Source organism: Haematobia irritans, chromosome 3, assembly GCF_050003625.1.
Source record: "Haematobia irritans isolate KBUSLIRL chromosome 3, ASM5000362v1, whole genome shotgun sequence".
Classification (NCBI taxonomy): domain Eukaryota; kingdom Metazoa; phylum Arthropoda; class Insecta; order Diptera; family Muscidae; genus Haematobia; species Haematobia irritans.
Genome location: NC_134399.1, coordinates 187,582,562 through 187,601,568, shown reverse-complemented (window position 1 = coordinate 187,601,568; position 19,007 = coordinate 187,582,562). Strand labels below are relative to the sequence as shown.

General features: G+C 35.4%; 1 protein-coding gene and 3 long non-coding RNA genes across 4 annotated transcripts; 1 reads left to right on the top strand and 3 right to left on the bottom strand.

Annotated features, from left to right (window-relative positions):
* Window positions 1-4,531: 4,531 nt before the first annotated feature.
* On the bottom strand, window positions 4,532-5,368 carry LOC142229365 (uncharacterized). The gene is made up of 2 exons (XR_012720392.1): window positions 4,948-5,368; window positions 4,532-4,883 (listed from the first exon to the last, which is right to left on the bottom strand). It is a non-coding gene; the product is annotated as an uncharacterized LOC142229365 (long non-coding RNA).
* A 2,171-nt stretch (window positions 5,369-7,539) lies between these two features.
* Window positions 7,540-8,521, bottom strand: LOC142230247 (uncharacterized). Its single transcript, XR_012720622.1, has 3 exons — window positions 8,178-8,521; window positions 7,791-8,120; window positions 7,540-7,733 (listed from the first exon to the last, which is right to left on the bottom strand). It is a non-coding gene; the product is annotated as an uncharacterized LOC142230247 (long non-coding RNA).
* Window positions 8,522-9,189: 668 nt separating this feature from the next.
* Window positions 9,190-9,675, top strand: LOC142230326 (uncharacterized). The gene is made up of 2 exons (XR_012720654.1): window positions 9,190-9,404; window positions 9,462-9,675. It is a non-coding gene; the product is annotated as an uncharacterized LOC142230326 (long non-coding RNA).
* A 1,712-nt stretch (window positions 9,676-11,387) lies between these two features.
* Window positions 11,388-15,733, bottom strand: Upf2 (UPF2 regulator of nonsense mediated mRNA decay). Its single transcript, XM_075300607.1, has 5 exons — window positions 14,736-15,733; window positions 14,016-14,667; window positions 12,957-13,943; window positions 12,585-12,888; window positions 11,388-12,522 (listed from the first exon to the last, which is right to left on the bottom strand). Exons 1-5 carry the CDS (start codon window positions 15,613-15,615, stop codon window positions 11,809-11,811), a joined length of 3,537 nt encoding a protein of 1,178 aa, XP_075156722.1. The 5' UTR covers window positions 15,616-15,733; the 3' UTR covers window positions 11,388-11,808.
* Window positions 15,734-19,007: the final 3,274 nt, after the last annotated feature.

Genomic DNA, 19,007 nt, shown 5'->3' with positions numbered 1-19,007 from the left:
AACCGAAGGAGTACTACCAAAAGGTATCAAAAAATTTGAAGGTCGTTATAATCGTTGCATCGCTCTTGAAGGCAACTATGTTGAATAATAAAAACGAATTTTGACAAAAAAAAATGTGTTTTTCTTTGTTAGACCGGGGACTTATCAGCCAACCTGTTACAACCTTTGTGTAGTTTTTTTTTCGGTGTGGGCCAAGTGTACAACTATAGTGCGCAAAGTTAGAAACTTTTTAACCCAAATAAGTAATAGATTTTTTAACCGTGATGTGTTTTTTATGTATTTTGCACATTTTATTGGGCCAAATCGCCACGAAATAAAATTTTATAAAAATAATATTGGGCGGCGGCGCGACCTGGCTGCTTCATTCTCCTTTGGAGAAACGAAATCCCAGCAACCGATAATATGTTTGCCGGCAGCCACACACCACCGTTCTCTATATCTCGAACGGTGAGCATACCCCCAAATAAACCAATCATACTTCAAAATTGCAACTCCTGTCGTTTACTTCCAAATCTTTCCCTATCTCTGTGTTGCTAAACTTGATGGTATCTTTTCTCATTCACTGAGAATTTATACCACAAACTGATCTAGCACAATTCTCCTAGTGCCTCCCCCATAATCTGTTATACAGTCCACACATACTATATTCCAGGAATTGGTGTCCACTTCTCTCGCTCTCTAACAACAGTTGTCGTCACCAATCCCCCCATAACCCCAACTTTAAATATGGGTGAGGAGAGGATTGGTGAGCACCAAGAGAGACGGCTGGACAAGACTCCAAACACTCTTTTTGTTGTTGTGGACTGTATGTAGGTATCACAGAGAAGACTATGTTCCACAAGAGTAACGTCAGCAGAGGGAACTGGTGGATACAAATGCTAAACGAAACCGCTTTGTTATGATGTTTTGGGAATGATGTCTCAAACAAGGAGATATCATAACCCAGCACAATAATTCACTGGTGAATACAAATGCTAAACGAAACCGCTTTGTTATGATGGTTGGGAATGATGTCTCAAAGAAGGAGATATCATAACCCAGCACAATAATTCAAACCCAGAAGAAAAAAAGGAGTAACACACATGGGTTAGAATTCAAGTGGAGGTTTTATTTATGATGTTAATTCTCACCAAGTGTTTGGGTATGCAGCTGCCAGCAAACAGCCGGCCGACAGCCTTTTTAAGTCGTCCGCCCATGCCACTGCAATTTGTGATAAGCTCCGCGGTAGAAACAAGGTCCTCAAGTCGCTTGCCGGCTGCACTTGGGGTGCCGACAAAGAAACCTTGTTGACTACGTATAAGGCAATTGGCCGGTCAGTGGTAAACTATGCAGCGCCAGTGTGGACAAACGAGTGATACGCAGTGGAATAACATACAGACCTGTCAGAACGCTGCCCTTAGAACCGCAACAGGATGTCTCCGCAGTACACCCCTGGATCACCTTTATGCGGAGACCAAGATCATCACAGTGTGTCGACACAATTACATGTTGTCACAGCAGTACCTCTTGGTTTGCTATAGAAGTTGTCATCCAAATCACCTTCTTGTGGATAGACAACCCCCACCCAGGAATGTAAGGGTTAATCTTCACCTTCTATAGCCCGAAATCCAGCGTTACAAAAGAGAGCCTCTAGATCAGGCAGCATACCAGACAGGTCTGAACAGGATTCATGAGGATACTGTAGCTGAAGCGGTGGGAAGCTACAAGGTTAATCCTTTTCTCGGAGTCCGAACGCCGCCCATAGCACCGGAGGAGAGAGACCTCCCACGGCAGACCAGGGTAATTTTGGCCCAACTAAGATCAGGCTAGTTCAGCCGCCTCATTTCATACTTATCAATGATTGACAGCAGCGTAGCTGACGTGTAATCAAGGGTTAAACCTACCCGTCTCACCACCAGATCACTCTGGACACACCCCATCCTTGTTGCAGAGTTCCTTGATCTGGCTATTACCCTGCCAGCATTTCAAAGTTCCATTTCATCTTCATCGCTACCACAGGCTCGTAAATGTCACTACTACAACCATCCTACTGTGATGGGGGGCAGCATATCATAAAGTACAAAATGTACTTCATACATGTATTTTACCATCACTACTTTTACAAAAGCCATTTTATTTTTTGTGAAACGCCAAGCGCAACCAGCTTGTTATATTTTATTTAAATAAAAACGAAAATAAAGTTCTGAAAACATAGATTTTACGCTTAAAATTGTGAAAGGTATATTGGTGAACAATTTTTGATTTTCCAAATGGAATAAAGTGATTGTTTTTCAAATATTTTACAGACACGCTGCCTCCATCGAATAAAAACACTGGCTGATAGACGCTGCAACATGTAACTCGCTACTTGTAACTCTACATCATCATTAATGCAAAAAATTATGTTAAATGTGATGTGATAGTGGTATAAATGTTATATTTTTAAGAATTTGTAAATGATTAATCAAATTAATAAATATCTAAACAAACGTGTTTTACTCGACCACAATGATTCTTTTACCACTATCTTAAATTGTGCTTTTTCTGATTGTTTGGAGGGTCTCTTATTGGCGTCGTTCTAAATTGATATATAAAGGCACCTAATAATTGCACTCATGCGAAACCTTTTTGTAGTAACTTGGCGTGGTACAACTTCTCAATAGTGACGGCGCTTTTCCGACGAGTTTTTGATATCGTATATGATTGTTTTCGACGTACTGGGGATTCTCAGAAGCGCCCCCAAATTCAAAAAATGTTGGCAGGGTAGTTGAACTACACAAGCATAGAACCAAAATTGATGAAATAACATTAAAAACTGTTACAACAACACATGTGTACTAATGAAAATGTTATGCGCTGCATTATCGACTGGTTACATTTTGCCCCCTCTACAGCATCGAACAAAAATAACCATTTATTTATTTAGAGGTACTGGAACAAATAACATCGTCATAACGAAATTTCCATTTCATATAACACTTTTACCATAATTTTCTTATGGGATCAAATTGTGAGCAATTGTATCAACGCCACACGCAATTTTCGTTAGCAACTATAGCAATGCATTTCTTATGAATGCGGAAATTTTGCTAGAGCTGCACACCGGTCTTGAAGGGTAGAAAAGGCTACACACCGTGCTTTGGGGGGGGGGGGGGGCGTATGTTGTCCCGCAAGTTGTTATCAATCGTTTATATACATGCCATTGATAACAACTTCCGGGACAACATCCTTTGGTATTTTTGGTCGATGTTGTAAAGGGGACAAAATGTAGCAAGTCGATAATGCAGCGCATAAAATTTTTTTCTTCTTTCTTATCGGTTGCGGGGATTTCGTTTCTTCAATGAAACCGCCGCCGACCATTGTTTGCCAGTCGACGCCGCCGCCGAATATGTCGACTTATCTTGACTCAAATTTAGCCGCAAATGAATCAAAAATGTTGATTTATATCTGAAAAAGCTATAATTATTGTTGAAATTTTTTTGCCAAAATTTTAAACCTTGCACCCATAATCAAGTTGCTATAATAATTTTGTAAAAATATAGCTCAGAAATTTTGAATGAAATGTAAATTTTTATTTACGATTGATAGTACAATTAATCTCATATTCATTCGGATAATCTCAAATTGATTTTATAATAGGGCTGTTTGCTTTTAGCACTGAATGCAACATTTGTATGAGTTATCCAGAAGATCGTTGCACTGCCCAATAAACACAAAAGTTTGAAAAATACTAAAATGCAATAATTTTTCAAACATTTTTTCAAAGGATTAGGGTAATATTCAAGTTGAGAAATTGTTGAGAAAATCGCGTTCTCAACAAAAAACAGACATTACCCTCAACAGTAAAATTCAAGACAATAGCAATAATCTCTCAATTGTAATCCTCAAATTGAAATGCATCGCTACTCAATAATTTCTCAAACAGTTTTCAATGTGAGACCAATTAAAAATTAACATTGCTGCGAATATTTTCTAACCACAATTTGCATGAAAGTCAATTCCAGGTTTTACTGAAAGTCAACACTAAATTTCTAGTCAACACTAAAATTCTGATTTTGTAAATTTTATTAATTTTTTTCATTAAAAATATAATAATATTAAAAATAACTAATAATATATAAAAATAATAATTGTTATAATACCAATCAAAACATAATTATCTTATTAAAGGGGTTAATAACTAATGGCGTTTTCTTTTCTTGTAAAAAATGCACACTTTTTTTGCATTTTGCCCGGAAAATGTACTCTTTAGGTTCTTTTCTAAAAAAACAGGCAAAAGTGCGAAAAGGCTTCGAATTCTGTTGTGAAAATAGCGCCACGCATAGAGGCAAATTACGGGCATTTTCAGCACTGCCAACAAACGAGAGTGCTGCGATTGCCCTGTTTCCTTCTTTGAATTCTTTTCTGCCCGCTGAAATGATAGCATTTTTTTAGGTTTCTGGTAACATTTTAAAAATGCGCATTCTGTACAGACAAAATGAAGGTAAAGCACTTTTTTCAGAAAAGAAAACACCATAAAACTATCAATACAACTTTAAATAACCTAAACATGTTTCATGTATAATTCAATTTCCCCCATAATGTTGGTGTCACATAACTATTAATTAATTAATTATTAATTAATATGCTGGCAATTTCAAATAATTACTATCGAGGAACTTGCTGGCCTGCGTGTTCGAATAGATTCCATCAAGAGGAATTCACAAAATATCAAACTGATGACGGAATGTAAATTGATGTAATGCACATTTTCATCCAGAAGTTCTTGATTTAGGAATTGTTGCACTTTGTTTTAATTGGTTGCACTTTGCAAGTTTTCTCGAATCTTTTCTTTGTTGTTTCCTTCATCATGTTTTCACCGGTCAACATCTTCCAAGAATATAACATCCAATGATTTTAGTTTTCTGCAAAACAATCGAGTTTTGTGATTTCCATTACGTTTTCATTTCACTTTTTATTTTGACTTACCAATTATAATTAGCGTTTTGGATTAATTTCAGTCTTATGTCAATAAAAATAACTGACCACGTACTTCGTGGCACAAAATGTATTGAAAACCACAAAATTCCTCAAGAACGTTGGTGTCACAAAATTGTTGTAAAACGCATTAAAATTCGAAAATTAGCAAGGAACTTGATGACTAGAGAGTTAGAATAAATTTCCAGCAATTTCAATTCACAAAATATCAAATTAAACCGATGATGCGATGTAAATTAAACTATAGACGTGATGCGAATGATCACCCAGCAGTTGATATGGAAAAGCATAAATACCAAGTTTAATTCGTTGTACTTTGATTTATGGAAACTTTCTCTTTTCGATAAGCAACCATCATTTTTCATTGGTCAACATCTTAATGTTTCCAAGAATGCAGCATCTAAATATTTTAGTTTTCTGCAATGAGATTTAAATTTAGTGACTTCTCTAAAGTGTTGATTTAATTGTTCATATTGACTTACCAATTATTACCCTGCCAACATTTTTTGAATTTGGGGGCGCTTCTGAGAATCCCCAGTACGTCGAAAACAATCATATACGATATCAAAAACTCGTCGGAAAAGCGCCGTCACTATTGAGAAGTTGTACCACGCCAAGTTACTACAAAAAGGTTTCGCATGAGTGCAATTATTAGGTGCCTTTATATATCAATTTAGAACGACGCCAATAAGAGACCCTCCAAACAATCAGAAAAAGCACAATTTAAGATAGTGGTAAAAGAATCATTGTGGTCGAGTAAAACACGTTTGTTTAGATATTTATTAATTTGATTAATCATTTACAAATTCTTAAAAATATAACATTTATACCACTATCACATCACATTTAACATAATTTTTTGCATTAATGATGATGTAGAGTTACAAGTAGCGAGTTACATGTTGCAGCGTCTATCAGCCAGTGTTTTTATTCGATGGAGGCAGCGTGTCTGTAAAATATTTGAAAAACAATCACTTTATTCCATTTGGAAAATCAAAAATTGTTCACCAATATACCTTTCACAATTTTAAGCGTAAAATCTATGTTTTCAGAACTTTATTTTCGTTTTTATTTAAATAAAATATAACAAGCTGGTTGCGCTTGGCGTTTCACAAAAAATAAAATGGCTTTTGTAAAAGTAGTGATGGTAAAATACATGTATGAAGTACATTTTGTACTTTATGATATGCTGCCCCCCATCACAGTAGGATGGTTGTAGTGACATTTACGAGCCTGTGGTAGCGATGAAGATGAAATGGAACTTTGAAATGCTGGCAGGGTATAAACTATTTGAAGCAGTTCCAGTTAATTGTCCAACATTTTTTCATCGGTCAGCTTTTTAATGTTTTCAAGAACGTAGAATCCATAATTTTAGTCTTCGGCAAAGAGATATATATTTAGTGTCTTCCTTAAAGTTTCATTTAATTTTTTTATTTTCACTTACATATTATTACAAACTATTTGGAGTAAATTCAGTTTTTTGTCTAAAATGTTTTTTATTTCTTTCAATTGACCACGAACTTCGTTGCACAAACAAGTATTGAAAACCACATGGTTTTTTCGTTGCATTTTAGGGTAGTGTTTTGTCAAACTTTTCTCATATTATCTTCAACATCTTTTCAAAGATTTCGTCAACATTTTGGCAAATTGGAAGTAATTCGCAAACAATTTGAAGATGTATTGAATATGAGCTGTTTCAAGTCAAGTTAAATTCATGTTGATAATTATAGTTACCCTCAAACTGAAAAGTTGTTGCATTTGAAAAACGCTCATCCTGTGTTTATTGGGTGGGGTTCTATCCAGAACATCTTATCAGTGCAAGTCGTGCCGATGTTGCCAGATTGTATTTTGATAAAGTGACGCATCTTCGATTCACAATAGCACTTTATTGTGACTAATTTATCAAAAAACAAGAAATTCAAAGTGGTACAGTCCCTGCCAACATTTTTTGAATTTGGGGACTCTTTTGAGAATCCCCACTACGTCGAAAACAATCATATACGACATCAAAAACTCGTCGGAAAAGCGCCGTCACTATTGAGAAGTTGTACCACGCCAAGTTACTACAAAAATGTTTCGCATGAGTGCAATTATTAGGTGCCTTTATAGATCAATTTAGAACGACGCCAATAAGGGACCCTCCACACAATCAGAAAAAGTGCATTTTAAGTTGTAAAAGAATCATTGTGGTCGAGTAAAACACGTTTGTTTAGATATTTATTAATTTGATTAAACATTTACAAATTCTTAAAAATATAGCATTTATACCACTATCACATTACATTTAACATAATTTTTGGCATTAATGCCCTGCCAACATTTTTTGAATTTGGGGACTCTTTTGAGAATCCCCACTACGTCGAAAACAATCATATACGACATCAAAAACTCGTCGGAAAAGCGCCGTCACTATTGAGAAGTTGTACCACGCCAAGTTACTACAAAAATGTTTCGCATGAGTGCAATTATTAGGTGCCTTTATAGATCAATTTAGAACGACGCCAATAAGGGACCCTCCAAACAATCAGAAAAAGTGAATTTTAAGATAGTTGTAAAAGAATCATTGTGGTCGAGTAAAACACGTTTGTTTAGATATTTATTAATTTGATTAAACATTTACAAATTCTTAAAAATATAACATTTATACCACTATCACATTACATTTAACATAATTTTTGGCATTAATGATGATGTTGAGTTACAAGTAGCGAGTTACATGTTGCTGCGTCTATCAACCAGTGTTTTTATTCCATGGAGGCAGCGTGTCTGTAAAATATCTGAAAAACAATCACTTTATTCCATTTGGAAAATCACCAAATTGTTCACCAATATACCTTTCACAATTTTAAGCGTATAATCTATGTTTTCAGAACTTTATTTTCGTTTTTATTTAATTAAAATATAACAAGCTGGTTGCGCTTGGCGTTTCACAAAAAAATGGCTTTTTTAACAGTAGGGATGGCAAATTACTTGCATGTACTTTTTGATGTACCTTTTCATGATGGTTGAAGTGACATTTACGAGTCTGTGGTAACGATGAGGTTGAAATGGAACTTTGAAATGCTGGCAGGGTGATGATGTTGAGTTACAAGTAGCGAGTTAGATGTTGCTGCGTCTATCAACCAGTGTTTTTATTCCATGGAGGCAGCGTGTCTGTAAAATATCTGAAAAACAATCACTTTATTCCATTTGGAAAATCACCAAATTGTTCACCAATATACCTTTCACAATTTTAAGCGTATAATCTATGTTTTCAGAACTTTATTTTCGTTTTTATTTAATTAAAATATAACAAGCTGGTTGCGCTTGGCGTTTCACAAAAAATAAAATGGCTTTTGTAAAAGTAGTGATGGCAAAATACATGTATGTACTTTTTGATGTACCTTTTCATGATGGTTGAAGTGACATTTACGAGTCTGTGGTAACGATGAGGTTGAAATGGAACTTTGAAATGCTGGCAGGGGTGTCGTAAATAATCGCAGCAGTAACTATTTATTACTCATTGGAGCATTTCATACATTAAAAATACTGAGATTGTTTTTAAACAGGTGATGACAGTGTTGCATATTTTTTGAGATGTCTTGGATAAACGAGTACTTTGTTTTCTTTTAGTCCTTCACGGTCTAGGGTATCCAGTGATAAAAGAAAACAGCCCTAATATATAATTGACCGCCGCCGAATAGACAAATTTACGTCTGCTTAGCCGTCAAGCTGCCGCCGTCAGAGGCAAAAATCTAGTGTCAGCCGCCGCCTACAAAACTGGGTCGGCTTCATTCTCTGTCCTCCATGTGTTTCGTATGAGCGTGACACGTGTGAATCACGTGAGTCGTGAAAAAATTCAAAGCAATACACGATTGGCACTGAAACAAAATTTGTCATGCGTGAGCGAAAGCCAAATATGTTCGTGAGTAAAATTTCTTAAACATCACTTTCTCGAAAAAATCACGTTTACGATAAGAATCACACTCACGCAAAAATCTGTCGTTAAAGGTGAGTATTAAGTTCCAGTTTAGCCGCTCAAATCGCTTAACCCTTTCGACCCTAAAGATGCCTGTGGGCAACTTTTTGAGTTTTGAGACTTACTGTCATCGTTGTTTTTGTTATTGTTCATAAAACTGTAACGGTATCGAAAGCTACAAGTATTTTCTTCAAGTTGAATGACAAATCAGCTAATTTGGTTGTCAATTAGCAAAAATTTTTTCATTAATACCCTGCCAGCATTTCAAAGTTCCATTTCAACCTCATCGTTACCACAGACTCGTAAATGTCACTTCAACCATCATGAAAAGGTACATCAAAAAGTACATGCAAGTAATTTGCCATCCCTACTGTCAAAAAAAGCCATTTTTTTGTGAAACGCCAAGCGCAACCAGCTTGTTATATTTTAATTAAATAAAAACGAAAATAAAGTTCTGAAAACATAGATTATACGCTTAAAAATGTGAAAGGTATATTGGTGAACAATTTGGTGATTTTCCAAATGGAATAAAGTGATTGTTTTTCAGATATTTTACAGACACGCTGCCTCCATGGAATAAAAACACTGGTTGATAGACGCAGCAACATGTAACTCGCTACTTGTAACTCAACATCATCATTAATGCCAAAAATTATGTTAAATGTAATGTGATAGTGGTATAAATGTAATATTTTTAAGAATTTGTAAATGTTTAATCAAATTAATAAATATCTAAACAAACGTGTTTTACTCGACCACAATGATTCTTTTACAACTATCTTAAAATGCACTTTTTCTGATTGTTTGGAGGGTCCCTTATTGGCGTCGTTCTAAATTGATCTATAAAGGCACCTAATAATTGCACTCATGCGAAACATTTTTGTAGTAACTTGGCGTGGTACAACTTCTCAATAGTGACGGCGCTTTTCCGACGAGTTTTTGATGTCGTATATGATTGTTTTCGACGTAGTGGGGATTCTCAAAAGAGTCCCCAAATTCAAAAAATGTTGGCAGGGTACTCACGTGGCTCAAGAAAAAAATATATGCGAATTTAAAAAGAGGTTTTTATACATGTGACTTTTTTCAAAAAATACAACAAAAATGTTGAACGTTTTTATTAAATCTGTTGTAGTACATGTCAAATAAAATATTTCTGGAAGTCAAATCTTAGAATTGCAAAAAAAAACAACAGATGAGAAATTTTTTAAATTAAAAATTTGCCTGTGGGCAACTTTGGGTAATTGTGGTAGTAAAATTACATATTTTTGGACATAAGACCTAGAAAAAAAGGTTTGAAAAACAATGATTTTGAACAAATTTTGAACTTCGATTGGGATGTCCCAGTGACGAGAAATTCCGCGATGATGTGGAAAACATATCTGCAGTACAGGCGGGAATTTGGAAGGAATCGTAAAAAGGGAGGAATCCATAGATATCGATACTTTGATTTTTTTACACCGCCAGTTAAATTGACATGGCTTAAAAAAACATTTTCGTGGGTCACGCGTGATTCACGCGAAGCCGTGAATGAAATTTAAACGAAATCTCGTGTATGTGCCTGTACGGGACTAACCAAAAATGTGTGGCGCGTGAGTAAAATTCAAATTGTCACAATCACGTACAAATTCACGTTCACGATTAAATTCAAGCACACCGATTTTAATCACCTTTACATACTTAATTACGCTTAAGATTTCAATAGCGTGAATTACGAGAATTTTATTGAGCCACAAAAATTTTCGTGTTCCGAAAATATTCGTGAATCACGAGATTTGTCGTGAATTACGAAAATTGTTGTGAATCGTGTGAAGGCGTGAGGCATAAACGTTGCTCATATATGAGCGTGCGCGAGTATGACTTTTCATTTCGGGAATTGGCGTGAGCGTGAATTCCTACCCACATGGCGTGCGTGAGTACAAATATTTCTTCGTGAATGTGTTTGAGCGTGAGTGAAATTCCACTCACCTGTGCACCTAAGTGTGTGTAAAATAACAAAAACTTTAAAAAATCCAATAAAACGTAATACGTCTATCATTACAAAACAAACTATTTTCACACAATTGCCCACAGGCAACATTCTCTACCGCCTACACAAATGGTCGTGGCGACCCGAAATTTTGACTAGATGCTTCTTAAATGATTTCAACATGATTAAAAGTAAAGAAAATTTAGCGATACCTATAAAAATTCGGGGTCGAAAGGTTTAAAGGTGGATATTAAGATCTAGTTTAGCCGCTAAAATCACATTTTTTCACGGTTACTTTTTTTTAATAATCCATTAAAAAAAATATAACTTTTGTGAAAAGCATAGGGTAGGGAAAATTTCGCTAAGGGACAGACAGTGCTTAAAAGTACCTACATACATATAGCGAAATTTTTGCTAGCCATAAATCCCTGTATTTATATTTCCAGCGCATTTACTTTCGCATGTTTAAACTTCCTTCTCCTATATTAAATCAATGAAAAAAAAATATTTATTTTATAGTTTTTATTTCACTGAAAATTATTAAAACGACAGCTGTAACAAAAACTCTATCTCAATCTACATTCTACAAAAAAAGAAGGACGATGATAGAGATGTAGAATAATTATAGATTACGATTTTTTTATATCATTTAAAAATGATGGTAGTGTGGTGGTGGTGGTGGTGGTGGAGTGTAAAATTAACTGCAGCATGCCATCCATACTTATGTAGTCATAATTCAAGGCTTGAGTATTGAGAATCAATGCAACTTGCCACAAGCGCATACAGCACTTGATCTAATGCGAAATTCTGCCTTGAAAGTCCAGGCGGAAGGATGAAAAGGCGTACATGCGAGAGACCCCCATCCCCCATTCTGGTTTGTCGGAAGTAACACAAATCTCCATAGTGATTTTAGAGTATTTTATCATTGTCAATGGAAAATCAAATCGACATCGGGAGCCCCCTTTTGATGTTTGAATTTCGGTTTACTGGGCCGGGCATAGAGATTTGTTTGATTGCTACGTTGCGATTGCATTAAAGATTCTTGATAATCTTCCTCTTCAATGCGTTCGGTTATATTCAATGTTAGGCGTTTAACTTTTTCCTTTTCTTCGCGTATTTTTTCTTCTTGCAATTTCAAATTTATGGCCAATTGAGAATCTGAGGGAGCAACAAATTGTTTAAATTGTTGTTTGCCTCCTTTACCACCACGTACCATCAAAACGAAATTGATGGGTCCTGGAGCGGCAGAACTTGAGGATGAGGGCTTGATCGCATCACCTGATGCCGTAGGTGTGGTCTGTTGTGATGATGAAGGGGCCCCGGTGGGCATGGAAGAGATTTGTTCATATGATTTCTTATTATTACGAACCATCATTGGTACGGGTATATCTTTTGTATTGGGTTTCACAGTTTCCTTTAGTCGCTCTTGATATGAATCTTGGGCCATTTTTTCAAACATTTGTTCAAATTCCAAATCTTCTTTAGTTTTTTCTGGAGCTTTGGGGGCAACTATACATTCATCTTCTGGCATACCCTCATTTTCAGTCCAATCGGTGGTATTGGCTTGATTGGCACCATCATCATCATCATGAGCCTCATCACGAGGCCTACGATCCATTTCGGAGGATGAGTCATCACTGGCCTGAAAATACACAAAAGAACATAACAATTTTTTGAAAACTGGTTATTACTTAGAGCACATACTCCCTCATCAAATTCACTATCTTCTGGTATAGGATGTAAACTGTTTGAATCATCCGTTGCATTCTGGGCCGTAATTTCCTTCAGCTGTGGATACAGTTTCTCTTGCAACTTTTCTATGGCTTCTTTTGCTTGCTCTAGATTTTTATAGAGCTTTAGTTTGGGCTTTACATTAGCCAAACAATCACGATACATATGATCCACCAGAATGGGAAACAAATCATGAGTATCTTGAACCCTACTAAAGATGGGATTGGATTTTTTATACCAATAGTAATGTTGGAAGAAAACTAAAAAGTAATCCAATCTGCAAAAGAATTTATAAAAATATATCAAAAATATTGAAAATGTTTGTAGATATTCCCAAATCCTTACTTTTGTTTACTGGCCGAACTTGTAAAGTAAGGACCACAAGTGTCCAGTAGTACACATGCCAATTTCAAACGGAACAAACTATCCGGGGGATCCAAGGGCGATATAACACCCTCTTCTGTCGATACACCCAATGATATAATCGAGTATAAAGTGTTTAAGATATTGGTGGATTCCACCAATTTGTAATTATAAAGTTCTCCCAAGTACTTTGCCATGGCTATACGACGTTGAGCCAATTTAGGTGAATGGATTTCCAATCCCGCCCTAATGTCTTCGAAAACATTGTCAATAACCATAGTCACTGCCTTCTCCTGATATGAACTTAGGCCAGAGAGTAAATCGGCCAAACAACGAATGAGAGGGAAACGCAAAAGATATGCCTTGGATAAACATTTGATGACATAACTGCTAACGGTGGGATCATTCCAATTAATGCGTCTCAACATTTTAATAGAACGCTCTACATTTTGTTTATTCAATTCTTCGAATATCATATGCCGTATATACTCATGAATGGGTGGCCTCAGCACCACATCCTGCTTAACCGTTTCTGGGGGTTTAACAAGGTAATAAACATTCTCAACTTGGGCAGCATGCCGGGAGTCCAAAGCAGTAGCGGTTTTTAGACGTAACATTTGATCGAGAAATGTGTTCATTAGCCATCGTGTATCTTTGCAATTATAAAGATACACTCCCGCCACTTCTACAAAAGCACAAGCCATTTCGATTTGATGATGCTGGAAATCTCGCAGCAATATTTTCAAACAGCTAAGGGCATCGAATTTCTTTAGAAGACCAAATTTAACCATTTCACCCATGAAGCGAACAATTTTGATTTTCGATTCAATATTCAATTGGTTTTTCATGCGTATATGCCATTTGAATTCTTTACGCAAAAGATCGGATAAGTCAAGAGCAACATCGGTGTTACATAGATTAACAATGGCCACGAAACGTGATAGGAAAGGTAATAAATCCAAACGATTCCTATAAAGACAAATTCATTAAATTCAATTTAAAATTTTGTAAAAAAATATCTACAAGCCCCTCCCATCTTACCTGTGCACCGCAAATATGGATTTTGTCAATTTTTTACGATTATTTTTTGTATTATAATTAAGTAGAAATTCTATGGCCGCCGAATCGATGAGTTCCTTATTGACGCAATTGTTAAGATTCTTCAAGAATTGGGCAAACTGCTGTTTAATTGAACCAATCGATTGATTACTCATACGTCCCGCCTCCATTAGGGCATTGCCAATTTTATCGGGCAAGGCTCCTGCACCACCATCATCCAAATCTTTATCTTCTTTGTCATTGGCCGGATCGGAGGCTGATGATGGTGGATCATCTAATTCCAAATCATTATCAATTTCAGCATCCAGAGCTTCTTCGGTCATAACCGAGGTGTCCTCTATTTGTTCCGGATCTACTTTGGGAGCTGAAAAATTCGGTAAAAATTGCCTTAGATCTGGCAAATCTACATAGAAACTTTTGGTTTCTTCATCTCCCCATGGATCCAGCTCTCCCAAGGCAGCTTCATCCATCATATTTTCTATGACAGCACCCGGATTACAAGTCTCAATTTCTTTAGCCAATTCTGGTAATGGTTCATCCAATAAATCCGAAAGAGTTTGGGCCGATGATAAAAGTTTATCAAAATTGGCTTGCATTAGTTCACATTTCTCCTTAGTTTTGGTAGAGATTTCACCTTGAAAGAAAATAAAAAAAAAAACTCATAAAATAAAACCACAAAATCATATCGACAATCTGACTTACCCTTGGATGCCATGGCCTTTTTTAAATTATTGGTCATATTCATAAGTTCTGACTGTTCTGAGAGCAAATATTTACATAGATACTTGAAGTAATCCTTTAAGAGATTCTTCAAATTCTGTTGTTTATCTGGAGCCAAAAAATCAGATTTTGGTATTTGTTCTCCGTATTTTTTTCCCAAATTAATCATTTTTGTAGGTACTAGGCCAGCATATTCTTCCCCGCAATGACGACAAAATGACAGAATTATGGAGAAATTACTATGATCTTCTTTGTCCTGGGATATGACATTGGTGAGAACATTTCCTAGCAAACCCAAGCCCTGCTTGCTATTGATCACAGCCGAACTAACAAGTTCTGCAAAAAGTCTTAGGTCCACCCTCAACTTACTAGCATTTGCTATCTTTTCGCCTGGTTTCAACTGCAAGGTCTTTTGCCATGCCTCAAAAAATTCGTTATCAAAGTCAGCATATGTTTGATGCAATTTGGAGCATAATATAACTACAGCAGGAACATCGGTCATTTTTATTTTGGCTTCCGATAAAGCTGAACATATTTCCGATATGTATTTGCTTAAATTGAGACCTTTCATATCTTTCATCAATGAGTCCAGCTGAGCTGCCGTAAATTGTTTCAATTTCTTCACAAAGGCCGTATTACGCTTAAGACTAGAATCTAGGCGGGCGAAGTAGGATTCTTCAGGCAAATCGAAATTTGTATTTTCATATCGTAAATGGGACTTGGCCGTAATTTTAGCCTTCAATTCAGTAAGGAAGGCATTAAGTTCTTCTTTTTCCTGACGTTCCACATCAGCAGGATCCACCACTTCTTCCTCCTCTTTGGAGCCAGATTCTTTATTTTCCACATCTTTCTCTTCACCCATAGTTCCTATAAAGAACTGTTTTCCACTGTGTATATTTCAAATCAACCAAACTTTTAATGTTTTTGGTCGAAATTTCTCAATTAAAAAACATGCAGTTCAAACCACAAACTAGAAATTATTTGACATTATACAAACACACACGTCCAAAACGCAAAATGTCATAAACAGCTGTTTTTATCGATAACGCAGTGTATATTTCATACAGTTATTAAAACGTAACGTGTTGATGAATTTGTAGTGCCTTTATTTTATTTCAAAAATTTAAAGCGATAATAAATTATGATAATGAGTGCTATTGTTGCGTTTCTATAAATAGCCTTGAGGACAAATTTCAATTGTTAATCACTCATAGGAAACATAACCTGTCATCATTTCAAAGTTTCATTTCATGCTCATCGCTACCACAGACTCGTAAGTGACACTGCAAAAATCGCCAACTGTGATAGTATTTTGCCATCACTATTCGCATGAAAATATTTTGCCATCACTATTGTTACAAGAGCCATTTTATATTTTGTGAAACACCCCTGCCAACATTTTTTGAATTTGGGGGCGCTTCTGAGAATCCCCACTACGTCGAAAACAATCATATACGACATCAAAAACTCGTCGGAAAAGCGCCGTCACTATTGAGAAGTTGTACCACGCCAAGTTACTACGAAAAAGTTTTTCATCAGTGCAATTATTAGGTGCCTATTTAGATCAATTTCGTAGGACGCCAATAAGAACCCCTGCAAACTATCAGAAAAAGTGCATTTTAAGGTAATTGTAGAAGAATCATTGTGGTCAAGTAAAGCACGATTGTGTAGATGTTTATTGATTTGATTAAACATTTATAATTTCTTATAAATATAACATTTTTCGGTTTATCTCATCACATTTAACATAATTTTTTGCATTAATAAAAGAATGATGTTGAGTTTTAAGTAGCAAGTTACATATTGCAGCGTCTATCAGCCAGTTTGTTTATTTTCGATGGAGACAGCGTGCCTGGAAAAATATTTGAAAAACGATCACTTTATTCTATTTGGAAAGTCGAAAATTGTTCACCATATACCTTTCACAATTTTAAGCGTAATATCTATGTTTTCAGAATTTTATTTTCGTTTTTATTTAAATAAATTATAAGAACTACTTGTGCCAAGTTTCAAGTCGATAGCTTGTTTCGTTCGGAAGTTAGCGTGATTTCAACAGACGGACGGACGCACGCACATGCTTAGATCGACTCAGAATTTCACCACGACCCAGAATATATACTTTATGGGGTCTTAGAGCAATATTTCGATGTGTTACAAACGGAATGACAAAGTTAATATACCCCCATCCTATGATGGAGGGTATAAAAATGTCTGTTCAACAGAAGCATTTAAAAAGGGTTACGGAAGTAATGCTAAAACATACATGCTTGGGTTGACTTCCCGTATTTTTTCTTTCTCAAAATGCATGTTCCACTTTTGAGGACTACGACAATTTTTACCCCTAAAAATCCCCCAAAGAAATCTTACCCCTAAAAAACCTTCTGAATTTAGGGGAAAACACTGACCCATAGGAATGCATTGCTATATTTGCTAACGAAATTTCTGTGAGAAGTTGTTATCGAATGTTTATAAGAAATGTATGTACAGACAGTGTTATCGGCCCGCAACAGAAATTTTCTTTAGAGCTGCATACCGGGCTTTAGCCGTGCGAAAATTCGGTGAGCACATTTTCAGCTAAAATCATACCGGACATACTAAATATATTGTTACTACACATTCGGGGAAGCGTCATCCCTTTAATACTTTCACTAAACCCAAAGAAATTTGTTAGTAGGGACAGCAGAAAAGTCTGCTAAAACAGCAGAAAGTCTGCTGAAAAATGGACAGCAGTCACTGTTTGCTGAAATAGCAAACATTTCCTGCTATTTTTTTAAGCTCGATTACACTAAAACATGTTTTATTTTGGCTAAAACAAATAAAAATGTCAACTTAGGAGCTATCCTAACATAATTAACACAATATTTTATGAATATCTATAGTATTTGACCAAAAATCTGAATATTTATCGAATTGAGGCATAACACAAACAAAATGTTTGCTGATCGTATTTAGGAGCTTGTAAGTATATTAAAGTGCAAAAATATATCAAAAACTACTTTTGGTTCTTAAATATGCTTTGGGGAAAATTTTATAACCAAAAAATTTTATAAATTGTTGTTCATTAGGCCCTGAAGTACAAAAATATAACAGCAGACAACGACTGCTGGTTTTAGCAGACTTTTTTCTATGAGTGTACCGAAATTAACCTAATGATAAAAACTTTTATTTTTCTTCTGTTTTTACTTGTATTAACAGCATGTAGAACAAAAATTGTCATTTTGAAAACCTACCTCAATTACTTCAAGAGCTATATGAGCTTGTTCTGAAAACTTGATTCTTGAATTGTGACCAAATGACCTTACGAAAATAAGCGCTATTTGGCCTATAATATCTTTCAAAATGTGAGGAAAAATACAAAAAAGAACCCGCAAATGTCTTAGCTATAGTTTTTGTATAAATGTCAATTTACTGGAAACATACGGTACAAAAATTGTCTCAAATTTTCGTATTTTTCGTTTATTGTTAAAGAAGTTTATAAAAATGCATTTTAGACCTCACCAATATGGACAATATTTATAGGTTATTAGATCAAGGACTCTACTTTAAAATAGCATCGAGAGATAAACCGAAACTAAGTGGGAAAATAGAATTTGGTGTATTTTTCGAATGTCCTTCTAAGTGGACATCGGAAGTGAAAGGGTTAAAAACCAGGAAACTCATGGGAAACTGCTTTATCAGCAAATAATGTAATTTTACATACCGGAGCTAAAATTCATTGATCTATTTGACTCGCCTCAGAAAAAAGTCAATGAAAATTTTTATAGCCGATTTTATTTTATTTTAGTGTACGAAAATTAATTTTTGTGAAAAATTTTTTATACATATTTTTGATTATTGTTTACGCTCAAAATCCAAATTTTCGATATTTGAAATTAATTAAAGTTAATTTTGGGAAGTGTAATGTGAATGTCGTATAAAATAAAATTGAGAAAAGTCTCTGGACTTTTTTCGCTTTTCAGTAGTAAATCCTAATACCGAAAGTTTTTGCTAACGAAAATACCGCGAATGCATATTGCGTCTTCATCGTAAAAAGGATATGGGTATGTAACAATTTGTGACCTCATTTTTTTCAAGACCGATCTCATGTCGATTTGGATTTCCATGGGCTAATACCACAGAAATGCTTTATGATAATATTCCCCACATACATATGCGAAATTACATAAATAGGTAAAGGCAAACATCCATGCATGTATGGGAAATATTTTCTTATATGTTTTCATTCCAGACAGCATATTTTCAACATAGAATCAA